The sequence below is a fragment of the Barbus barbus genome (genome assembly GCF_936440315.1).
Source record: "Barbus barbus genome assembly, chromosome: 20".
NCBI lineage: Eukaryota > Metazoa > Chordata > Actinopteri > Cypriniformes > Cyprinidae > Barbus > Barbus barbus.
The window spans coordinates 28846422-28866971 of NC_136748.1; the positions used below are offsets into that span (position 1 = coordinate 28846422).

The 20550-nt window shown below is 36.6% G+C and overlaps 1 protein-coding gene across 1 annotated transcript in view; it reads right to left on the bottom strand.

Moving 5' to 3' along the window:
- LOC306885936 (kelch-like protein 29) overlaps positions 1-20056 on the bottom strand; it is a gene marked incomplete at both ends in the record, with an annotated part of 86430 nt that extends 66374 nt beyond the window's left edge. Inside the window, 3 exons of the mRNA XM_079442761.1 lie at positions 7951-8430; positions 9796-9943; positions 19775-20056. Coding sequence (XP_079298887.1) covers positions 7951-8430; positions 9796-9943; positions 19775-20056 — 910 coding nt within the window. The remainder of the gene's footprint in view (positions 1-7950; positions 8431-9795; positions 9944-19774) is intronic.
- Between the last annotated feature and the right edge of the window lie 494 nt (positions 20057-20550).

The following is a 20550-nucleotide window of genomic DNA, read 5'->3' on the forward strand; positions in this document are numbered from 1 at the left end:
ATGTCCTACTCCTAATAGCTTTTTGACTTCTTAAAAAAATATTTGCATTATTCTCAGGTCATTATATTCTGAGTACTGTGACACAGAATATCATTATATTCGGATGCAATAACTGCATCTTTATTTTAATTCAATACATTAACAAGTTGCATGACAGTAATGTGTCTTTTTCTTTATTCCTCTCTTTCTTTAAAGGGGACCTATTATGCAAAATTCACTTTTATAAGGTGTTTGAACACTGATGCATGTCCACAGAGTATGTAGACAACCAGCCTATAATGGTAAAAATCCACCAAATCCACTGAAAAAACAGATTTCCCCTACTGTGACGTCACAGTAGGAATAAGACCCGAATATATATTTAATAATATATATTTTTAGCTGTAATGCATACACCGGTCCAAATAGAGTCTAATGATACTTATGCAATGCTGTCATTAAATAAATAAACAAAGAATGAATAAAATTAAATTTAAAAATACATGAAAATATATATGAATTAAATAAATAAACATGAATTAAATAAATTAATAAAGTTGCTGTTACCATGGAAACATACTGCAAAAGAGAACAATATCTACTCACTCCCAGAAAATATTAGGAATTATGTAACCATGCACACTCAATAAGCTGGATTTTTGTATATATTTAGGGGAAAACATCATACATCGAATGCATTTATTAACTAACTATGGTACAACAGATTTGATTACATCATTCCTAATGCTTCATGGGATTTATTTTGACCTTGTATCTTTGCACGTTTGTGCTTGTATTGTGATCAATCTGGAATCTGATCCCTTTGCTTCAACTCCAACAACTCTTTACTGAAGAATGTTTTGAAATTCCTATGGAGATAATGAACAGGAAAAATACTTCAGGAACCAAGACTGCTGAAAAAGTGGTTGTGACCATCTGACCTAAAATAACATTTACTAAACCAACATCACCTCTAAACAACATGAGACACTGAGAGGACATGAAAAACATCCAGCATGTGAGAGAAACTAAAGAATACAAGTATAGACTAAACTTAATGAAAGAGTGAAAGAAGAAAAAGAAAGACTCATTACTGTAATGCAACTTATATGTTGTATTTTAAATAAATATTTATATTAAGTGTATTAAAAATGATTATATTACAGTAGTGAGAATATAAAACAATGATATAATAATGAAAATTACAGAGCTTTATTTTTTACATTTTTTAAATAAAAAAGAAAAACATCAGCGTGGTAATAACATTTGGGGGGGGGGGGGGGGGGGGATGATTAATTGTCATTAAAATAATGTCACAAGCCAGAAAAAGATGAATAATAATAATTATTAAAATAATAATAATAATAATAATAATTATTAGTAGTAGTAGTAGTAGTATCATTATTATATTTAATTATGCATTTAAGTTATTTGTCATTATTAATAATAAATATTACATTTGTATTAATTTTGCATGTGTGTGTGTGTGTGTGTGTGTGAAAAAGCCTATTTGTAGGAGTAATAATAATAATAATAATAACAAGAACAATCTAAAGAATTAATAATTAAATTATAATATTAATTTAAATAAATTATAATTTTATTTCCCCACTAAAAATACGCTTGTGGAGATAAAATTGGTTAAAAATAGATATATTAATTTTTTGGGAGATAAAATGTTACTGGTAAACATTACAATGTTCTCCAGTGATGGTCTTGTCTTTTCAGGTCCAAGATTAGTCCAAAACTTCCTCATGTCCAGGAAATTATGCTCATCAAATTCTAATTATAAGGCGAGTATATGCATGAGTCATACCTGACACGGTTTATATATAATTAATCATCTCCGAACCCAAAGCAGAACGATTTTATGTGCTGGAATAACTTCTTCAACTCCCAAAGTCCCCGTAACAGCAGGACGCCGAGATCGCGACAGGTATTCATGACTAATAAGAAGCGACCACAAACAACAGCTGATATACGACGAGACCTAATTCTGCGCAACAAAGGATATTGCGCTTCTGAAAATAAACACATTCAAAGTCACTTCTGCATTTCATGTGTTGGCTTTCCGTGCAGTCATCTGAATAATTGGCTGGTGTAAGCGTCTCAGCTTCATTAGAGCAACACGTCACACGCCTCTGACAGCTGTTCCGCAGACGTCTGACAAACTAATAAGGAAAAGGACATGCGATTATCTGCCTAAAATGTTCTCTATTAATTTGAGCCAGGAATAGCAAGGATGGCAGGAAATTATTCTCTATTTAAGTGGGTCAGTGCTCTCTGGAGGAGACCATAATCATAAAATAGCACAGGGCAGACTAACGGGACCAGGAAGGGAGATTTTAAAGGAAAATTAACGCATTTGTAATTGTTATTAACATTTGTGCATGAATCATTTGTGTTAAAACGCACTCCAGCATACAACGGGGTCCAAAAAGCTCAGGCTGTTCCATTTAAACCTGCAAATAAACTTTTCAAAACTGAAGGCAAAGAAAAGAAAATGAAAAATAAATCTTGAAGCTTGTGCACAATTTCTAGGTCACTAATCAAACGCAAGCACACTTTGTGACTTTCTAGCTCCTGCTGAAGCACAAGTTCATGCTGGAGAACATGATCATCAGCTCTGGTGCAAAAAAAAGACCTCACTGTAAATCATCCTTCGGGATTTTAAAGGGATTACAGGTAATAATGATCAGTTTCTTGCACAGACCAGTTGTTTTGCTTCATATGACCTCAATATATCGTCAGGAGCCACGTGTATTCATGTTGTCTTGCTCGTATATGCTTTTTTTGACTCTAAAAATGCTGGTAACTGCATTTTATGAAGGACCAGGTTTCAGTTAAAGATCTTCTTTACTGTTCTACTGAGCAAAAGAAGCCAGCAACATCTTGGATGGCCTAAATTAACAACATATGTTCATTTCTTTGTGTTTACATTTAAAAGCTATAAAGATGCTTGTGAATGGCTCAAGAGTGTTACGGAGTGAGGTGGCGAGAACAAATATATTCATCCAATTCGGTCTTCCCATCTTCCAAGAGCACTTTCCACTCTCGGTGGAACTGGAAAGAACGCCGAAGCTCGTGAAACGTGTCCTTCCAGAACAAAAGAGCTGTGAATCGATAACAATAGAGCTATAGATATGGGATGAGGAGATCTCGAGCGCGATCTCTGACAGGCCACACACACCACGAAGGTCAGAATACATGCATATAAACCAGAGCTGTCTGAATGAGACTATTGTAGGATCTCTTTTTTCTCCGATTAAGTCAAGCACGCAGCTCTTGATGTGAGAGGGGAGAAACTATAGAAAGTATTAGTTGTTTTTCTCCATGATACTTTAAATTGAATGTAATGTTGACCCTATATGCTTTCATAATAAATGTTCCTGATCTTGTGAATGATTCATCAGTGCGTATTATTCGAAATGTTTGCCTTGGTAATATTTCAAGCTCTGCTGGCTGACATCAGAGCCATTTTCAACACTTATAATCAGAAATGTTTCTTGAGTAGCAAATTAGCATATTATGATTAGGATCATGAGACACTGAAGACTGCAGTTCTGATGCTGAAAATTCAGCTTTGATCACAAAAATAAATGGCATTTTTAAAATATATTCAAATAGTAAACTAAAAATTGTAATAATTAAAAACTTGTGTATTTATGATCAAATAAATGCAGCCTTGATTAGCATAAGTGACTTCTTCAAAAACATAAAAAAACTAATTATTTCAAACTTATTGCCATTAGTGTATAAATGATACAGCAACATTAGATGAAAACACAACAACTAAGTTACCAGATTTTTACAGTAACAAATGCACCAAAAAACATAATTTTTCATTTTATGATTTGTTTTGGTAGATAGCATCAGATGAGTTTGAATAGGAAAGACAACTTGCATCAGTACTCTACATGCTGAATTTTGGTCTAATGGCACTTAAAACTAAGTTTTACACACATAAGCAGAAGCAAATACTTGACAAGTGTGCAAACAAACCTCAGCAGTCAAAGGGAGGCGATATTTCCCTCAAATGACATTAAAACGTCAACTTTTACACATCAACTGTAACTTTAACCAACTTCCTAAGGATTCTCTTCAAATCCCTGCTCTGCCATCACAGTAGTTTGCCTGAAACTGTAGAAGAAGTTTATGCTAATGATTGCTATACTGTCCCTTGTGGCAATGCTCAGAATATGACTTGTAGTCACATTGCATTAGGAATTGGGTTCTGGCACGTCCCGGAAAGCAATAATGCATGAAATTGAGCTTGTGTGGCTAGAAGCATTTAGTCTCACAAACTGAAAATGACCAAAAACACACATAGCTACAGAAGTCTCATAATTGAATCGTAATGTATCCGACTACAATATACACTATGTTACACACTAAACCTAGTGAGTGTAAAGATATTTATATATAAAGATCTTTGAAAAGATTTCTGTTTCAGAAAATGTTATTTTGAACGTTCTATTGATCAAAGAATTCAGATTTTGTTTTACAAAAATTATTACCCATTTATAATAAGAAACATTTCTTATTATTAGCAATGTTGAAAACACTTTTGCTGCTTAATAAGAAATGTTTCTTGAGCATTAAATCAGTATATTAGAATGATTTCTGTATGGGATCATGTGACAGAGTAATGATGCTGAAAATGCAGCTTTGCATTACAGGAATAAATTACATTTTGAAATATATTCAAATAGATAACTAATAATAATTTTTCACAATATTACACACAATTTTTGCTGTATTTTTGATTAAATAAATGCAGCCTTGATGAACATATGGGACTTCTTTCAAAAACATGAAAAAATCCTGCAGACACCAAACTTTTGAACATTAATGTTTAAACCAAAATAAAAATAATAAAATAAATTTTTTTTAAATTTATTTTTAATATGCATAAAAAGCAGGTCAGGGGTGTTTATTCATTAAAACATTCCAAAAAATAAAATAATAATATTAATATTAAATCATGCCAACCCCAAACTGTTGAACATTGTACTTGTGTAGTCTACTGCTTACATAGGCTGCATCATAATTAAAATGAACCCTTCATAAATGACCGTTTGATTACATACTAATTAGGTTGAACTATTTCTTTAAAGCTTTTTTACTATTAAATGAATTCTAAGATTATTTAAAAATAATTTCTCTTGCTTCATTCATGGATTTGAATGTTCTCCAAAGGAAGGTGTCTTAAAAGATATAATTATGCTGCCTACCTCCTGGAACAGCTCTTGTGTCTGAATCGCACCTTCACTAGGAGGCTCACTATTTGGAGCTTTTATGAATTTTACCTCTTCCAGGATGGTTTTTACCATAAATCTTTTGAAAAAGACTCATATGTTTATTATCCATGCAATGCACTGCAAAATACCCAATATGCATAAACATAACAGGATTAGCATTACATAACTAACAGATGTCATGAGTATGAAGCAATTATCATGCTCTCACGTCTATAAACAGACACCTTTCAACCTCAATATTTCACTTTAGATTTCATCAATTATATATAAACACACACTTACAAGAACACGGTGCACGTGTAATTCAAAAATCATAAGATGGGAAAAACAGATACCATATGCAGGTGTTTCATTTGATGCACAATTTAAGGAAAGCTCAACTCCTGATGCATTGCTTTACAGTATGTGTTGAAGTTTAATTCTAAACATTAAATCACTAACTCTAAATAGAAGCATTAACAGCAAACCTTGACCTGGCAAACACTACTAAAAATCAATGCATCTAATCTAAGTCAAGGAACTAATCAGTGTGTCTTCAGCAGGATCAGGTCAGGTTGTGATGGATGTCTCTCTCTTTCTCGGAGGAGAGGAGGAGCAGATCAAGCTGCGTGGAGCAGCTTTTACTGTTTAGAGAGATAAAGCTGTGATAATTCATCCTAAATCCGACCTGTCAGAGATACGCTTCCACACTGCAACACATGGGGCTTGATAAACAGAGATGGAGGTTAGAAATGAAGACACTTACAGAGACATGGAGAACTCTGGATTCATGAGGTAGACGTACGGTTCGGTTTTAAAGAGAAAGCACGCAAGGCTTCATTATAATTTCATTTCATTTTTTTAACAATGTTGACATTAAATTGGATAAATTAAGTGGAGCTGGCTCTTTAATGCTCCTGTGCTTCAAAGAGTCCAATGGCACCTACATTATCAGCTTGAGCTTTATTCCACACTTTATTCTGAAGCTCAAACAGCAGAACGCCAAGGTCATGGGTTTGATTCCCTGAAATGCATGAACCGATAAAACATACACTGAATGCAATGCAAGTTGCTTTAAATAAAAGCATATACCATTTAATAACAAATTATCCTTGCTTATAGATATATATCCTGGCCAAAACTTCTACATATACACATTTATATGAAATTTATGTGCACCAATCAATCCCTGCATGTCTGTTTTGGACGCCATTAGTTTGCATTCAGCCCCTCCTGCATTGTATCAGAGTACTTACTTTTTCAAATGCATTTTGCAAAGTCTCAATCTTTGTCTGAAGAGCAGCCAAAAATCAGCATAAATGTGTGCATCTAGTGAGTTATTATTCAAGTTTTAACTTCAAAAATTCATATTTAATTCAATGTGGTGCTTGTCACTTTGTTATTATTTGAGTGCAAATTGTTTTAATATAAATCATAGACCATTTTTTAAGTTAATCGAACACTTTTCTTCATGCAAAAGGCAGATTTTCTGATGCCATCTTCTTAAAATTATGACCTAAACCCACTAACGTCAATACTACTCCAACTTTATTTTATTTTTAGTTATTCAATCACCTTTCTACATGCAAAAGCCAGTTTTTCTAATGTATAAAAATAATGACCTAAACCCATCAACATGTCATAAAACAGCTGTTAGTTGAAACTCTAGCTTAAAGTTCTTCAGCTTTCTTTAAAGCGAACTCACATTTTGGTCTGATTCTAGTACGAAACAGCAACTTTTCACAAACCAATGAAACTAAAATGGGCTGAGATGCCATTTCTGTTGACATGAAAGAGTACTCGCTAATGTCCAGTTCTTATTAATCTGTAAATTTCAGTGTTAACTGTCAATATTCAAGGAGCAAAATCTTTGGCACCTGATTTACAATCATCCCCAGAAGCAATTACAAGCGGATAAATGGGCCGCAAACTCGCCTTATGCTCTCTTCTCTTCAAAAGATTAATACCTCACATGATTCAACATGACATTCAATACAGGGAGATAGAAAAATAGATTTCTGCCTGTAGCTGGCTGGAAAATCAAGGTGATTTGAGAGCTTTAGGGCATAATATCACACAATAACGATATACTGGTTTCTTTTGAATAATCTTATTCCATTTTTATATGGAAAAAATAGATAAAAAACGAGAGTCCAAAAAACAGAATGGGAAAAGTTGAGACTTACTCAAGTTACATCAAATGCCACAAGATTATTTCCCCTAATAAATCATCCTTAAGAAATTAGCTATGGTACATTAAACTTGCCTGTCCCGACTGTGTTGATATACGAACTGAAATTCATTTACACTATATTTACATGAGGTTTCATTTATATGGAAATTATTTCTGCCATTTCAGACCCACCAACAGTTTTGTAGAAGCATCCACTGCCCCGTAAATCTATTTGATCTTCACAATAGTTCCTGGATGCTGCCGAATATCAGAGGAGCTAATTCATAAAATCATTAGGAAACTTCCTGGTTGGGTAGGAAAGAAAAACAAAAGGAAAAGAAAGGCAATCCACCCCGACTCGTCTCGTCTTGTGGGTATTGATGAATGGGGGGTTTTATTGAAAGTGAAAGGCTGGGAAGTAATAAATATATTCAAGATCATCAAGTTGTGCAGGTCGAAGATAGCGAGTGATTCTTTCGGAGACTGGAGGAGTGCAACAAAACATTATAACAGCTAGGAAAACTTTCTAAAATGATTTGTGGCTGAAATAGCATTTACCTTTGGGATAGCAGGGGTCCGTGAATTCGTATTTCCCCAATCCAACCGTTCTCAGCATCTGCAGGCCGTTGATGGTGGTTTCCTGCTGGCCGTTCGTCAGCGGCCCGTTGGTGGGCAGCGCCGAGGAGCTCATGGTGGCGGATTGCACCATGGGATGCGTCAAGTGGCCGTTGCCCACCACCGTGTGGACGGGATGGGCGACCTGGCAGACGCTGGGCATTGGAGGCAGGCCGCCGACGGTGAGAGATTGTCTCTGGACGTTGAGGACCATGTTGGTCATTGGCTGTGAAGGCTGCTGTGGGAGTTGGTAGTGTGTGGGTAATTGTGGATGAGGGGTTTGGAGCGCCGGGGTCACGCCAACGATGGGCGCTTGGACAGTCACACCCTGGCTGTAAGCTGGTGGCTGCTGCAGGGCGTATGTGTGTGCCAAGAGTCCAGCCTGGCTGACAGCGGCAGCGACTTGCGGCGGCCATAGAGGAGCTGCAGAGAGCGAAACAACATCCATTTAAAGTAGAAGCATGCGATATGACGATATTAAATTGTGAACTAATAAAATGTGTCCACGATCTGCCTTTACAGAGAGATATTAATATCGTGCATCAATGCACATTCTATCAGTTGCAGGTCTATGGCTGTTTCTGGATTATTATTGAGCCTGGTTATCATATGCATCACAGTTACATTCATGTAACACTGTAATTTATTATCTGCATGCGCTTGCAGGTGAATAGGGTAAAAATGTAACTAACAGACATCACCATACTTCAGTGAAGTTGATTGATTATACTAAGAATTGCACATGTTTTGTATTAAGTTTTTTTTGTGTAAGTTTTCTGAAATGTTACGTTTAAATGTGCAAATAAGGCATTATGTAATATGCACAAATTTGAATACATTTCCAGAAAATGAATCTGAATATTGGATAAAGCCAGATTCAAAATTTAACTGAATTGAAAATTCTTGTTTCATTTGACTTAAAGTTAAAGGTTTTTACAGAGGGGATTCTGGATATCTCTTTTTATCACCCCATGAATCAGAAAATACTGCTGAAACCCAGGAAAAATACATTTTCACCATGTTTTCAGGAATAAAATGTATAAAATGAGGCAAATGATATGAACAAAACCCTCTCTAAAAACTATAAGCATATAGATAGGAATAAAACTGTAATGTTTGGTGTTTCTAAGTGCTACCGTTTTTTCAAAATAAGGAAAAACTTATTTTGAGAAAATGACCTTTGCAGATGCAAATACACAAAGTGAACGTTTAAATGTGTATTTTGGATGTTTTCTTTACATTAGTCTGACACGTGTTTTTGAAAAGCCAAAAAAACTCAAAAAAAATCTCAAAATTGACCAGTGCATAAAAATATTTAATAATCGTTATCTTTCTGATACTGTATTTATCTAACTGTTTCTACTCTATTTTTTATATATATATTTTTATCACAATTATAAAAATATTAGTTATAAATAGTTTAATAACAAAGATAAATAATGAAGTAAAATGAACTAAATGAACCTGGTCATATCTCCCACCCCTACTTTCATTCATTTTTCTTTTGTTTTGTCATCTTGCAGGTTTATATTTTTAAACAGTGAAATCAGTTTGCATGTACTGCTCTGTTACTTGCAAAATAGCCTTAAAATCCAACATGAAAAAGAATTGTGATGAGATTGTAGATCATGCTCCTGCCTGAAAAAAATTGATATATGATATTTTTCCCATATCGCCCACGCCTAATTTGAAGCCACTTGGAGCAATCAATCAATCCATGCATGCAAGAGAAGATAACGAACAAGAGGTGTTATCACGGCGCTGTGGGCTTTGCTTTCAGCTCTTTACCTGTGATATCTTTCTCCCTCATCTGTTTTGCGGGCGGCTCATCCGTGTCCCAGGGCGTGGACTGGTTAATGGGTGTTTGTCCCCACCGGACGCTATTAGCCAGGACCTGGCCCTGAGTCTGCGTGTCTGCCGACGGGTGCCCAGAGACCTGTTTCAACGAGAGGAACATCTCCAGTAAACAGACCAGCCTTTAATTACCGTCTACGTTTCCAATTACAGCCCATTTGCCAGACACTGGTACATCATTTCGCTTTGTTAATATTCCATTCCATTCGCTCTTTTAATTACGCCGCTGTTCTAGATTAGAGCCATCAATAATGCAGGAAAATCCAAGGTCGGCCCCCAGCAATTTGACTGGGTGCAAGAAAGTGAGATCTATATAGAGAACATTTGACTAATTAATTCTTATCTGCCTCGCATTGACTGTAAATCAAAGGGCAGGAAAGAAGTTTTGCGGGATCGAGGGGGACTTTTAATCACTTTACTGAAAATAGGAACTAAAATCGATTGGACATGTAAACCTCATTCTTCTGTAAAAAAAACTACTAGTTTCGACATTCACAATATGTAATTTTTCTTAAATATATTAACATGCATTCTATCTACAGTATGATGCTCAGCCCAAAGCATTAACCATTTCCATGCCATTGTTTACTGAAAGTACATATTATTATATGAACATTTCCTTTTCTCAATATTTACAGAATACAAATTCAGTTAGAAAACAAGCTAACTGGCCAAATATTGGCTGATTAATTAGTCTGGCTAATATGATATTTTCTGAATGTAATCTTGCTCGCAATAATGAAATGAACAATAAGATTTTATTAAAGATCCCATTAAATGGTTAGACAAACACAATTTTCATCAAAGCAACACATTGGGGGTTGAAGCATAAAATGGATCCGTCACAGGCAAGAATGCATTAAAAAAATAAAACACACACACACACACACACACACACACACACATCTATCCATCTATATCTCTCTCAAGAAGTTTTCAATCATTTAAAATATTTATTGTTTTGTATATTTAAATACAGGTCAGACTAAGTATGTTTTTTTCATTAATTCAGCCTTATGCCAACATTTTATTTTCACAAAAGTTATGCATTTTACTTTTGCTTAATATGCTTTGCGTGTATACAAAATCCAAGCCTTAGAACTCGCTGTTTCATAAGCAAGTCGAAAAGCTGAAAACAAGTCCTAAACGTCTTCTTGATTTTATGCCATCTTTATTTCATATGCATTTCAAAACTATAAATAAAAAGAAGAAAACACAAAAAGATCCCTCTTTAGCGTCAAGTGCAGGCGTTGAGTTTGTCAATGCATTTTTCATTGCCAAGCCTAAAAAAACACATCTTTAAATTGGAAAAATGTATTTAAAATGACAAATGACTAAATGTAAATTTAGCCGTTCCATTTACAGAGGAAGACTGAATCACACGCATTCTCAAATTTTCATGTGAACGCCATTAAAAATGATTCAAGCATGTGGAAAGAGCAGAAATCTGAAACTTCCTCTACCGACTGCTTCACCTCAGAATAGAGATGCATGTTCATATCGCTGACAGGAGGGCGAGCAGTAATGAAATTCACATGCATTCACTAAAACTTGTCAAAAGATGTATCTGGAATATTCCATGTGAGAACGCTGAATAAATATAACATCATGAAGTCTATTTTCTCCTTATATTTGGACAGCACTGTTGACAACTGGAGCATTTGAAATAAAATTTAAAAATATATATTACAACATTATTTTTAGTCAATACTCAATTTTGGGGTAACAGCTACACTCTTACGTTGAAACGAAATTAAATGGAATGAATCTATGAATGAACGAATACTTCAGAAACATTACAACATCATTTTTTTGGCCAATTTTGTGGGAACGTCGACACTTATTTTTTCACCATATTTTTGGAGCATTACGACATCATTATTTTTTAAATAATTTTTGACAGAACAGCTGCATTTTTAGTTGAAATAAATAAATTATTTTTTAAACCAGTTTGTGAGGGAACAAATGTAGCTGAAATAAACAAAAACTAAAAAAAATTTTTAAAGCCAATTTTGATGAAAAAGCAGCACATTCTATCTGAAATAAAATACTTCTGAAACATTAAAACATTTTTAAATGAGGCAACATCTGCACTTTTTTAAACTTTAATTAATAAACAAGTCATTTTGAAATATTACAACATTACTTTAAAAACATTTTAGGGGAACATCTGCAAATCAACATCAAATACATTTTCATATTTTTCCTATTGATTTTGGGGTGATATACATTGTTTTTTAGATTAATCCATAAATCCACATAAAGTCTCCAATTTGTGTATATAAATGGTTTGAAATATCTGCAGTGACACACATAACGATTTATCCCCTTTTATGGTATTATGGCTTATGCTTATTTACTGAGCACTATGATGAAGACAGCAGAAAATAAAAGCAGTAAAGCACATAATTGACCTCCTAATAACACTGACAGAATCATCCACCAAAACACAAGACTCTTCAACATCAAACCAGAGTTTATTCTGTGAGCAGCTGACTGCATGCAATCCCTTACATGTTAACCCCAAAATGACACATTTGACCTACTTCACCAGTCACTGAAGACGTGGTCAACAGCCAGTGGCTAATCAGCCGGCCGCGTGTAAAAGAGCCAGTGTCTAGAGCTGTGGACAGAATTTTACCTGCGGAAAAATAAAACCCCCATTTCCAATGAGAATTTCCCTCGTGTGCCACGTCAAAAACCTGTGGTGTAACACACACCTCTTAGCAATTTAAATGCAGACAACACGGCGCTCATGTCATGATTATATTCGAATATTAGTCCAGAAACAACTTTTCCGCTCTGTCCCTTAGGCAGGAGCCACACGTTCATACTCCCCAGGAAGCAGGTGCTTCGTTTGGTGAAAGTGACCTGCTGAAGTTTTCAAAGTGCACCAGGAGAGCAAGTGGAATTATGATAGTAAAGCTGTGGATTTCAGATGCGTTCAAAGACGCTTTCCTTGTGCCTGCAGGCGCAGCGAAATGGCAAATATTACATTTCTAGTTCAATTTAGCTGACTTACTAAAATACTTCTATTTCTGTATCGGTTTATGCATGAAGAGCATCCATGAGGAAACGCAATGCATGCCGCATCTCGCTTTCAAGGTCAGAAGTTCAGAGTGCATGATCAGAATTAAAGCAGATGCACAAATAAAACTGATCTTTTCGTTTAACCGATCGTTAAGCAGTCGCACATGTACTGTAACTTATTTCCCGCAAACGAAAGCGCGGACACTTTCTATGAAACCTGTAACAGTAAATATTCATATTATACTACCATTCAAAAGTTTAAAAATTATTATTATTTTTTTTTTTAAAGAAATTAATATTTTTATTCAGCAAGGATACATTAAACTGATCAAAAGTGACAGAAAAGACATTTATAATGTTATATTAAAAATTATATTTCAAATAAATCCTGTTCTTTAGAATTTTCTATTCAAAAAATAATTCTGAAAAACAAAATGTACTGTGAAACTGTGAAACAGCACAACTGATTATTATATACAACATATAATATACAGCACAACAAAGCAGATTTTGATTTTATTTACAGTACAAAACAGGACAGATCAACTTTTTTTTTTAATCAAATAAATGCAGCCTTGGTTATCTTTCACACACACACACACACACACACACATACATATCAACTTAAAAGGCCCTAAACCTTTGAATAAAATAAAATGACCTTTGTTTTTATTTGAATGACTGATTTTTAAATATATTTTTTTAAATGATACCTTACATAAAACAAAACAAGACCTGGCTTGCTCTGATTTTTATCTTGAGAATCAACTGGATTGTAAAAGATAGTTGTTACATAGCAAAACACAGCCAGGGAATTGTAAGGAAAGGTGGAAATTAGGGCTGTGCGACGCTTTTGGATGATGCAGATGATTCAGACGTCTCTTCAGAGCGAGGTCTCTTTAAATGGCACGTGTTCGTTACTGTACGAGGGCCTGTCAAACAACGACAGCATGCTTCTGCTCATCCTCCATCCGGCGGCATTCACGCAGGATCACTTACCGCAGTCAAATAAGCCGTCTCCATTCGAGCGGATGGCTGTCCTCCACCATCCTAATCCGCCAGGCGTTGGGCAGCATCGCTCTCCGCCTCTCACAAAGCCAAATACAGCATCCACACTGTCATGCTCTTATTTGCTATTCCTATCTCTGCTGTCAACACAGAAGCCTCTTCCTCAGCCGGCAGAAGCGCTCGCTCCCGAGGCGCCAGCAAGCGATGATCCATCATTTGTCAGGACCGTCGCTTTGTGAAGTAAGTTTGCGATTCCTTACGGCGTCTTTAAAAACATCCTCAGAGACGAGAATCTGCGGTGGTCTCCCGCTGATGGGAACCGGGGAAATTTTTTTATAGTAAAGAAGCTTCCCAAGCGCCACGTCTTCCTGGTGTTGATGGTTCAAAGGAGGAACTCTTGGCCTTCAGTTTGTGCCTTTGGCTGCTGAGAAAGTTTCAGGCTGGAGCGGCTTTACCTTGAGATGAATTCTGCACGCGTGCGGCTGCAGATGATTTTCAACAGCAAGGAGACACGGCTCTTAAAAGGGTCACGGCTCCTCAGACCTGTGAGGGACACTGCTATATCTATGAATGACAGGCAGAAATACACGGGTCTCAAAGTCAACGGTGCTGTTCTCTGATGTTTGGCTTCATCAAGACTGTGTCAGATTCACAAGCGAACAGAAAAATGCCTCTGAAATCATCTGAAGTCAATTGAATTGAAGCAGCAAACCATGGGGAAAATTGGTCATTATACACACAACAAATACATTTCTCTTGAATGAAACCCCAGTTCATCGTTGTTCATTTTTACAAACGGAGAAAATGCATCAGGGTACAAATCAAATGCTCCAAACAAACAAGGTGTGAAAATGAACTAAAACAGCGACATATAAAGTAAAAAAGACTGTTTATTTTGCTATATTACCTATACGTGATACTACACTTACATGCATTTTATATTTACATTTATTTATATATTTAATTTATATATTCTGGCAAACACACACACCAAACCAGGTTTTTTTCTTGCACAAATAACCCAAAATTACTAATTAACTAAAATAAATAAATAATTAAACTAACATTGAAATCGTTTGACTTTCATTCATTCATTCATTTTACTGTTGTGTAGTTTTGTTGATCATTTTTAAGGATGTTGATATGTGTCTAATCTGTGTTTTATTAAAAAAAGAATAACTACAATTGATTATGTACTTATTTGCATTTTAGTTTTTTATTATTTGTATATATTTATAAAATATTCATTCCTAGTTACAAATTGTATTTGTTATCCATAAAATCAAGTGGTCCAAACAGGTTTTTACTGCAAAAGTCAACCCAAAATTTTTGTTCATTTATTTATGTATACATACTTTTGGGAAGTTTTGATGATTATTTTTAGGGATGTTTTGCTATCCTATACTTATTAGTACTTTTTTACTGTTTTTATTTTATTTTATTTTCCACTGTTGGCTCCATGAGTTTGACTAACTCCTAGTCACAATAGACAGATGTCAACATATTAATATCCTTAAAGAAAGAGTCACCAAAAACATAAATATCTTCTAGACAAAGTTAAAACAATTTTAGTATTTGTTTTTTAGGCAAATTGGTTGATTCTGTGTGATGAAAACTAGGTTTGATGTCCAAAGTGAAATCTGAATCAAAGCAAAACCAGTTGAGAAACACTGGTTTAATTTACCAAGGCCTTCCAAATAGTTTTTATGCCTAATCAGAGAACAAATGGGAATAATTAGCCAAATTAATCATGCAATTATGCTGCTGGACTAATGAAATTCCTCTGACTGTTGAATCTGCCCAAATGGAGCAGAATTATGCCAACTTATGAGTTGTTTACAGCAGCGTGGCAGACCCGTTGTTATTATCTGTAATATGAATATGAAGCGGCACAATACAAAAGCATGATAACGAGCAATTCAAACGATCGAATAACGATGAGAAAATATTTCCTTTGCAGGCTCTTCATTTTCTTGTCTGCGCTCAGTAAGCGACTGCAGAGTTCAAGAGTCCTGCGTGTTTTGGCATGTTCTGACAGGCCGTTTTGCATAATGCAGTTTCACTAAATCTAAATGAGAGAGCTCTTAGCTGACAAAATGAAACCTTCAGCGGAGCGGAGCTGTTGAAAGAGGTCACGCTACAGATAGCAGCTGAAATACTCAATAAGCTTTCAGGGTGTCTTGAGAGCCGTCCAGAAACACAAGACAGCCATGATTAGGGAAAGAAATTAAATGGGAGCAGAGTATGAAAGTGTGTCTGAAATGATGGTGGAAACGGCACTCGCAGGGTCACGTTCCCTCTGTAACTCAACATCTGCTGGGAAACTCCAATGACATCCAGCAGCCTCGACAGAATAAGTTACAGCCTGCAGAAATACACAGAACATGCTGTTGACAGTTCATCGCTGTTCATTTTTAGCTTACGTGAACCGAACGGAGAAAATGCATCAGGGTCCAAATCAAAGGCTCCAAATGAATGAGGTGTGAAAATTAATCATTTTGAACAAACAAGCAAATAAATGTTTCTTTGATTGTAACAAACTATACTGTCTGATAGTCACTTCAAAAAAGATACAGCTCCATATAAAGGATATTGTCTGATAAACAGTGATTTATTTAACATGATACTGCTTCATTACATGGCTTTATTAGTAGCTTGTAGCATAACTAGAACAGCCAGACTGTAGTTGGACTTCATTTTATCAGCTTGCATTGTAATTAGCTTGAAGAAAGTTTCAAAAGTAGCTTCACCAACACTTCTGAATTTTATTGAGTCTGAATGCGATAAATTGACCCTTTTGAGTCATTTGACAGTATTTATATCTGCCTCACAAGAGCGGCGACTCTTTTCGCAGGCTCAAGACGAAAAGGCCACAAAGGCAATCTTCTCAGCGTGATTCGTAACTTAATATGCAAGCAAATGACTTTAGCACACACTCAATTATTGGCTGCTCACGCCACCGCTGAACTCCTGCAATACAATCACAAAATGAGAGAAGCCAATATGCAATACTTTAATAAAATGTCCATCTTTTCACACAAAGACGTCTTTGTATGTGGAATGAAAGATGCACAAGCATATTGCTTTTGACCCCAGACTTTCCCCAGTGTAGATGTCTGTAAATCTAAGATTGCTTTATTCTTCCTCCCGCCCCACTCCGGCCCGTCTGCAATATGAAAGCAGGTAGCGGGAGTTTCTTCTTGACACAGATCAATAAGCAGACCCGCTCTTCCTTATCAGAGATGGCTTGTAGAGATACGCTGGTGGGGGCAGCTGCAGGGCTTTCATGATGGATGACAGAAAAATTGACCCTAAGATCCACCACTGTACGCGCTTTAATCTCTTTTTTTTGCCGCGAGCGGAGACAACAAACACGTAATGACGCTGCAAAGCTCTCCAACTTGATGTGACCATCAACAGTTGTGTTTGAAGTGGCTCTATCCATGCTCAACGATAAACAATGCTAAATCCTGCTAAACAAATGGATGTAACTAAAAAAAAAAAAAAAAAAAAAAAAAAAAAAAAAAAAAAAAAAATACATATATATAGTAAATATAGCCAAAAAAAAAAAAAAATGAATTAGGTTAAATTAGGCTGAAGCCAACACGTAAAAGTTGTGTAATGCCTTCCTTAAAAACCATCAACAAAACTACACATAAAACAAATAAATAAATAAAAAAAACCTTAAAGGGGTCATCGGATGCAGAATTCACTTTACACGTTGGTTGAACATAAATGTGTGTGTACACATCCATCCTATAATGATAAAAATCCACCCAGTGTTTTTTTAAAATCCATATTTTAAAGGCAGCGGCTATTTGTACTTAGTGTAAATAGACACTAAGTATTTTAAAATCCCCTTTCTCAAATCTGGCTGTTCTGAGATTCCTGTCAGAATGACGTAGTTTTGTACAGGCCCCTCCCACAATAGCTGATTGACAAGGCCGTCTTACCTTAGACCCGCCCTGAGTGAGCTGAGAGCTGTCCGTCTCCGGTGCAGGGGAAGACAAGATGTCTCAGATTAAGCGATCAAGGTGTTTAGTTGTTGGATGTAATAATGAATATAGCAGTTGTCATTTACTCCCGACATCTGAGCCGCTGAAGACGCAGAGGATTAACGTTACTTTCATTTTGAATACTTTCACTGATACCTGATCTACGTAAATGCATCTGTGTTTGCACGAATCATTCGTGATCCAGCTTTAGTGAGTATAAGGGTTTTTATGAATCTTTGCAAATCGCCTTTCCTAATAATGTGCTAGTTAGCCAGTTTCGTGGCTGAAATTTAGTATGTATATATACATAGATGCCTCATTATCGACTGTTTCTATGGGCCGCGATACGCAAGCCATCTGCCATTTTTGGAACAGTCTGCGAATCTTTGAGCACATTGACTGTGTGCGTCTACAACAGCAAGTTATAGGCTTGTATATCTTTGAATATTCATTTATTATTATGGTGAATGCGAGATGGCTGACGCGTCAACATATCTGGAGCGGTCGAATAGGGAATCTACACATATCTATGATCTGCTCGTCACTCCAAGGAACAGAGGGGCAGAGTCAGCAGAGCTCACTAGCATTTGGACTAGAACAGCGTGCTGAAAACAGAGCTGATTTTGGTCAAAAGTGGCCCGCCAGCAATAATATCTGGCCCACACCCGCAGCCAGATTATTTTTGATAGAGGCTGGTTCTGAAATAGATCTGTCATGACAGCAACAGTTAGCCTACTCACAACCAGAGTAGGCTATGTGAGCGGAGCGGTGTGATTTTGAATGGAGCCAATTTTTTTTTTTAAAGTCGGAGCGGCATTGGTTTTCACTCGCTCCAAGAGCGCTCCACCACCGCTCCATCACAAGTGCAATTCATGCCAACGACCCGGCCGTAATATAGCTGCATATTTAGCAAGAAATTAGAAGTTTAAAATATTTAGCTAGCTTGATAGAGAAGGATCACTCAAATCAGAAAGAATGTGAATGACGGCAATGGACATGAGCGGGAAGTTATAATAGTTCAAGGAATTTGTTTGTTCCTTCTAGATACTGAATATTTTGATATGATTTAAACAACTACTACAACACTTATTCACATGCAATCGTTCTCTCAATAACGCATTCAAACAAATGTAATCTTTCATCTGTATCCGATTTCGAATGAGCAGAAATCTGTAAGAAATGCATTAATCTGTACGTAAAATAACTGACGAAAACGTACTGATATTTTCATAATCCAAAAAAAAAAATTGCACTGCAGAAATTATGCCTTTTAATGCTGACAACCATGTAATTAGCTTGTCATGTGGTAGGAAAAAAGTTTGCACACTAGTGTTCCAATAAGCCACGTTGAAACAAGCTTTTATTTATTTTATTTTTTAATATAGGCCCATGAACAGAACTGTGATACTGAAATACTTTAGCCGTGGAGCGAAGGCAGAGCGGTGTTTTTGATTTTAGTGAGTACGGAGTGGAGCGGGAGCAGGAAATGGTGAACCCGGAGCGGAACAGGAGCGGAGTTATTTAATGCCCGGAGCGCGGAGGGGAAATTGTTGACGCTCCACTCCGCTCACATAGCCTACTCTGCCTGTCACTGCCACACAAATGTGGCATTTTGTTAATGACTGTCCTACCACAGGATTTAACACAGAGTAACAGCTCACAGTTACAAAAGATACTGTAACAGTATGTCACAGGCAATTCTAGTTGCATTTTTCATCAATTCATTTCTTAAATTATCCTTTGACTATGTTTTGGCCTGCCAGCTAGTGGCGGAATTTGTGAGTTACCATCAAAGACCAGTGAAGCGGGAACATCTCTCAATTGCGATACCAGTTTGGAATGACATGAGGGCGAGCGGCCGCAGGTGTGTTCAGTCCTACCTTAGTCATGGAGGTGGTGCAGGTGGAGGCTAACTGCTTGCAGGTCAGCTCGCTGTTGACTGTGCTGGTTGCGGCGGTGACCGGGGTGGGCAGCAGCGAGGGGATGACGGGCAGGGGCAGGAGGCCGGGACGGTTGTTGCCGCTGTTGGGGACGGAGGAGGCAGAGGTGGAGACGCAGCCGTTAACAGTTCCGCCGCAGCTGCTGTTGGAGGCGCAGCGCTCCCTCCGCTCCCACACGCTGCGGAAGTCCCGCTCAAAACGCTGATGGTACCGCGACATCATGACAGTCTGGAGCGGGAGAACGAGAGACACTTCTGCTCACGACGAGCTGGAGAACACCTAACGGAGGAGAACAAGCATCTTATATTAATGTCTCAAAAAACAACTGGTGTGTTTACAAACACACAATAATGTCAAAGACATATCAAGATCTAACAGCCGATCACACAGCAGAAATAAGCGCGAAGACAGTCAGTCAGTGCATGTGGCTAATAAGCTAACGCGTCTCTGTGAAGTCGTTTCATCTGATATACAAAATATTATGACATGAACACATGAACTACTCCTCCAGAGAGTCACTTCACCAGCTTTTCAGGAAAAACTACCATCAAATACAAAGTGAAATAAAACTGAAAGATCTTCACGACAACCCGCCAAAGTAAAAGTCTGGTTTAACTTGAAGAAATGATGACACAAATATATCACTACTGTATACAAGCATGCACTCCTACTACTAATAACATACTTGTTTTTAACAATATCATACAACCAAAATA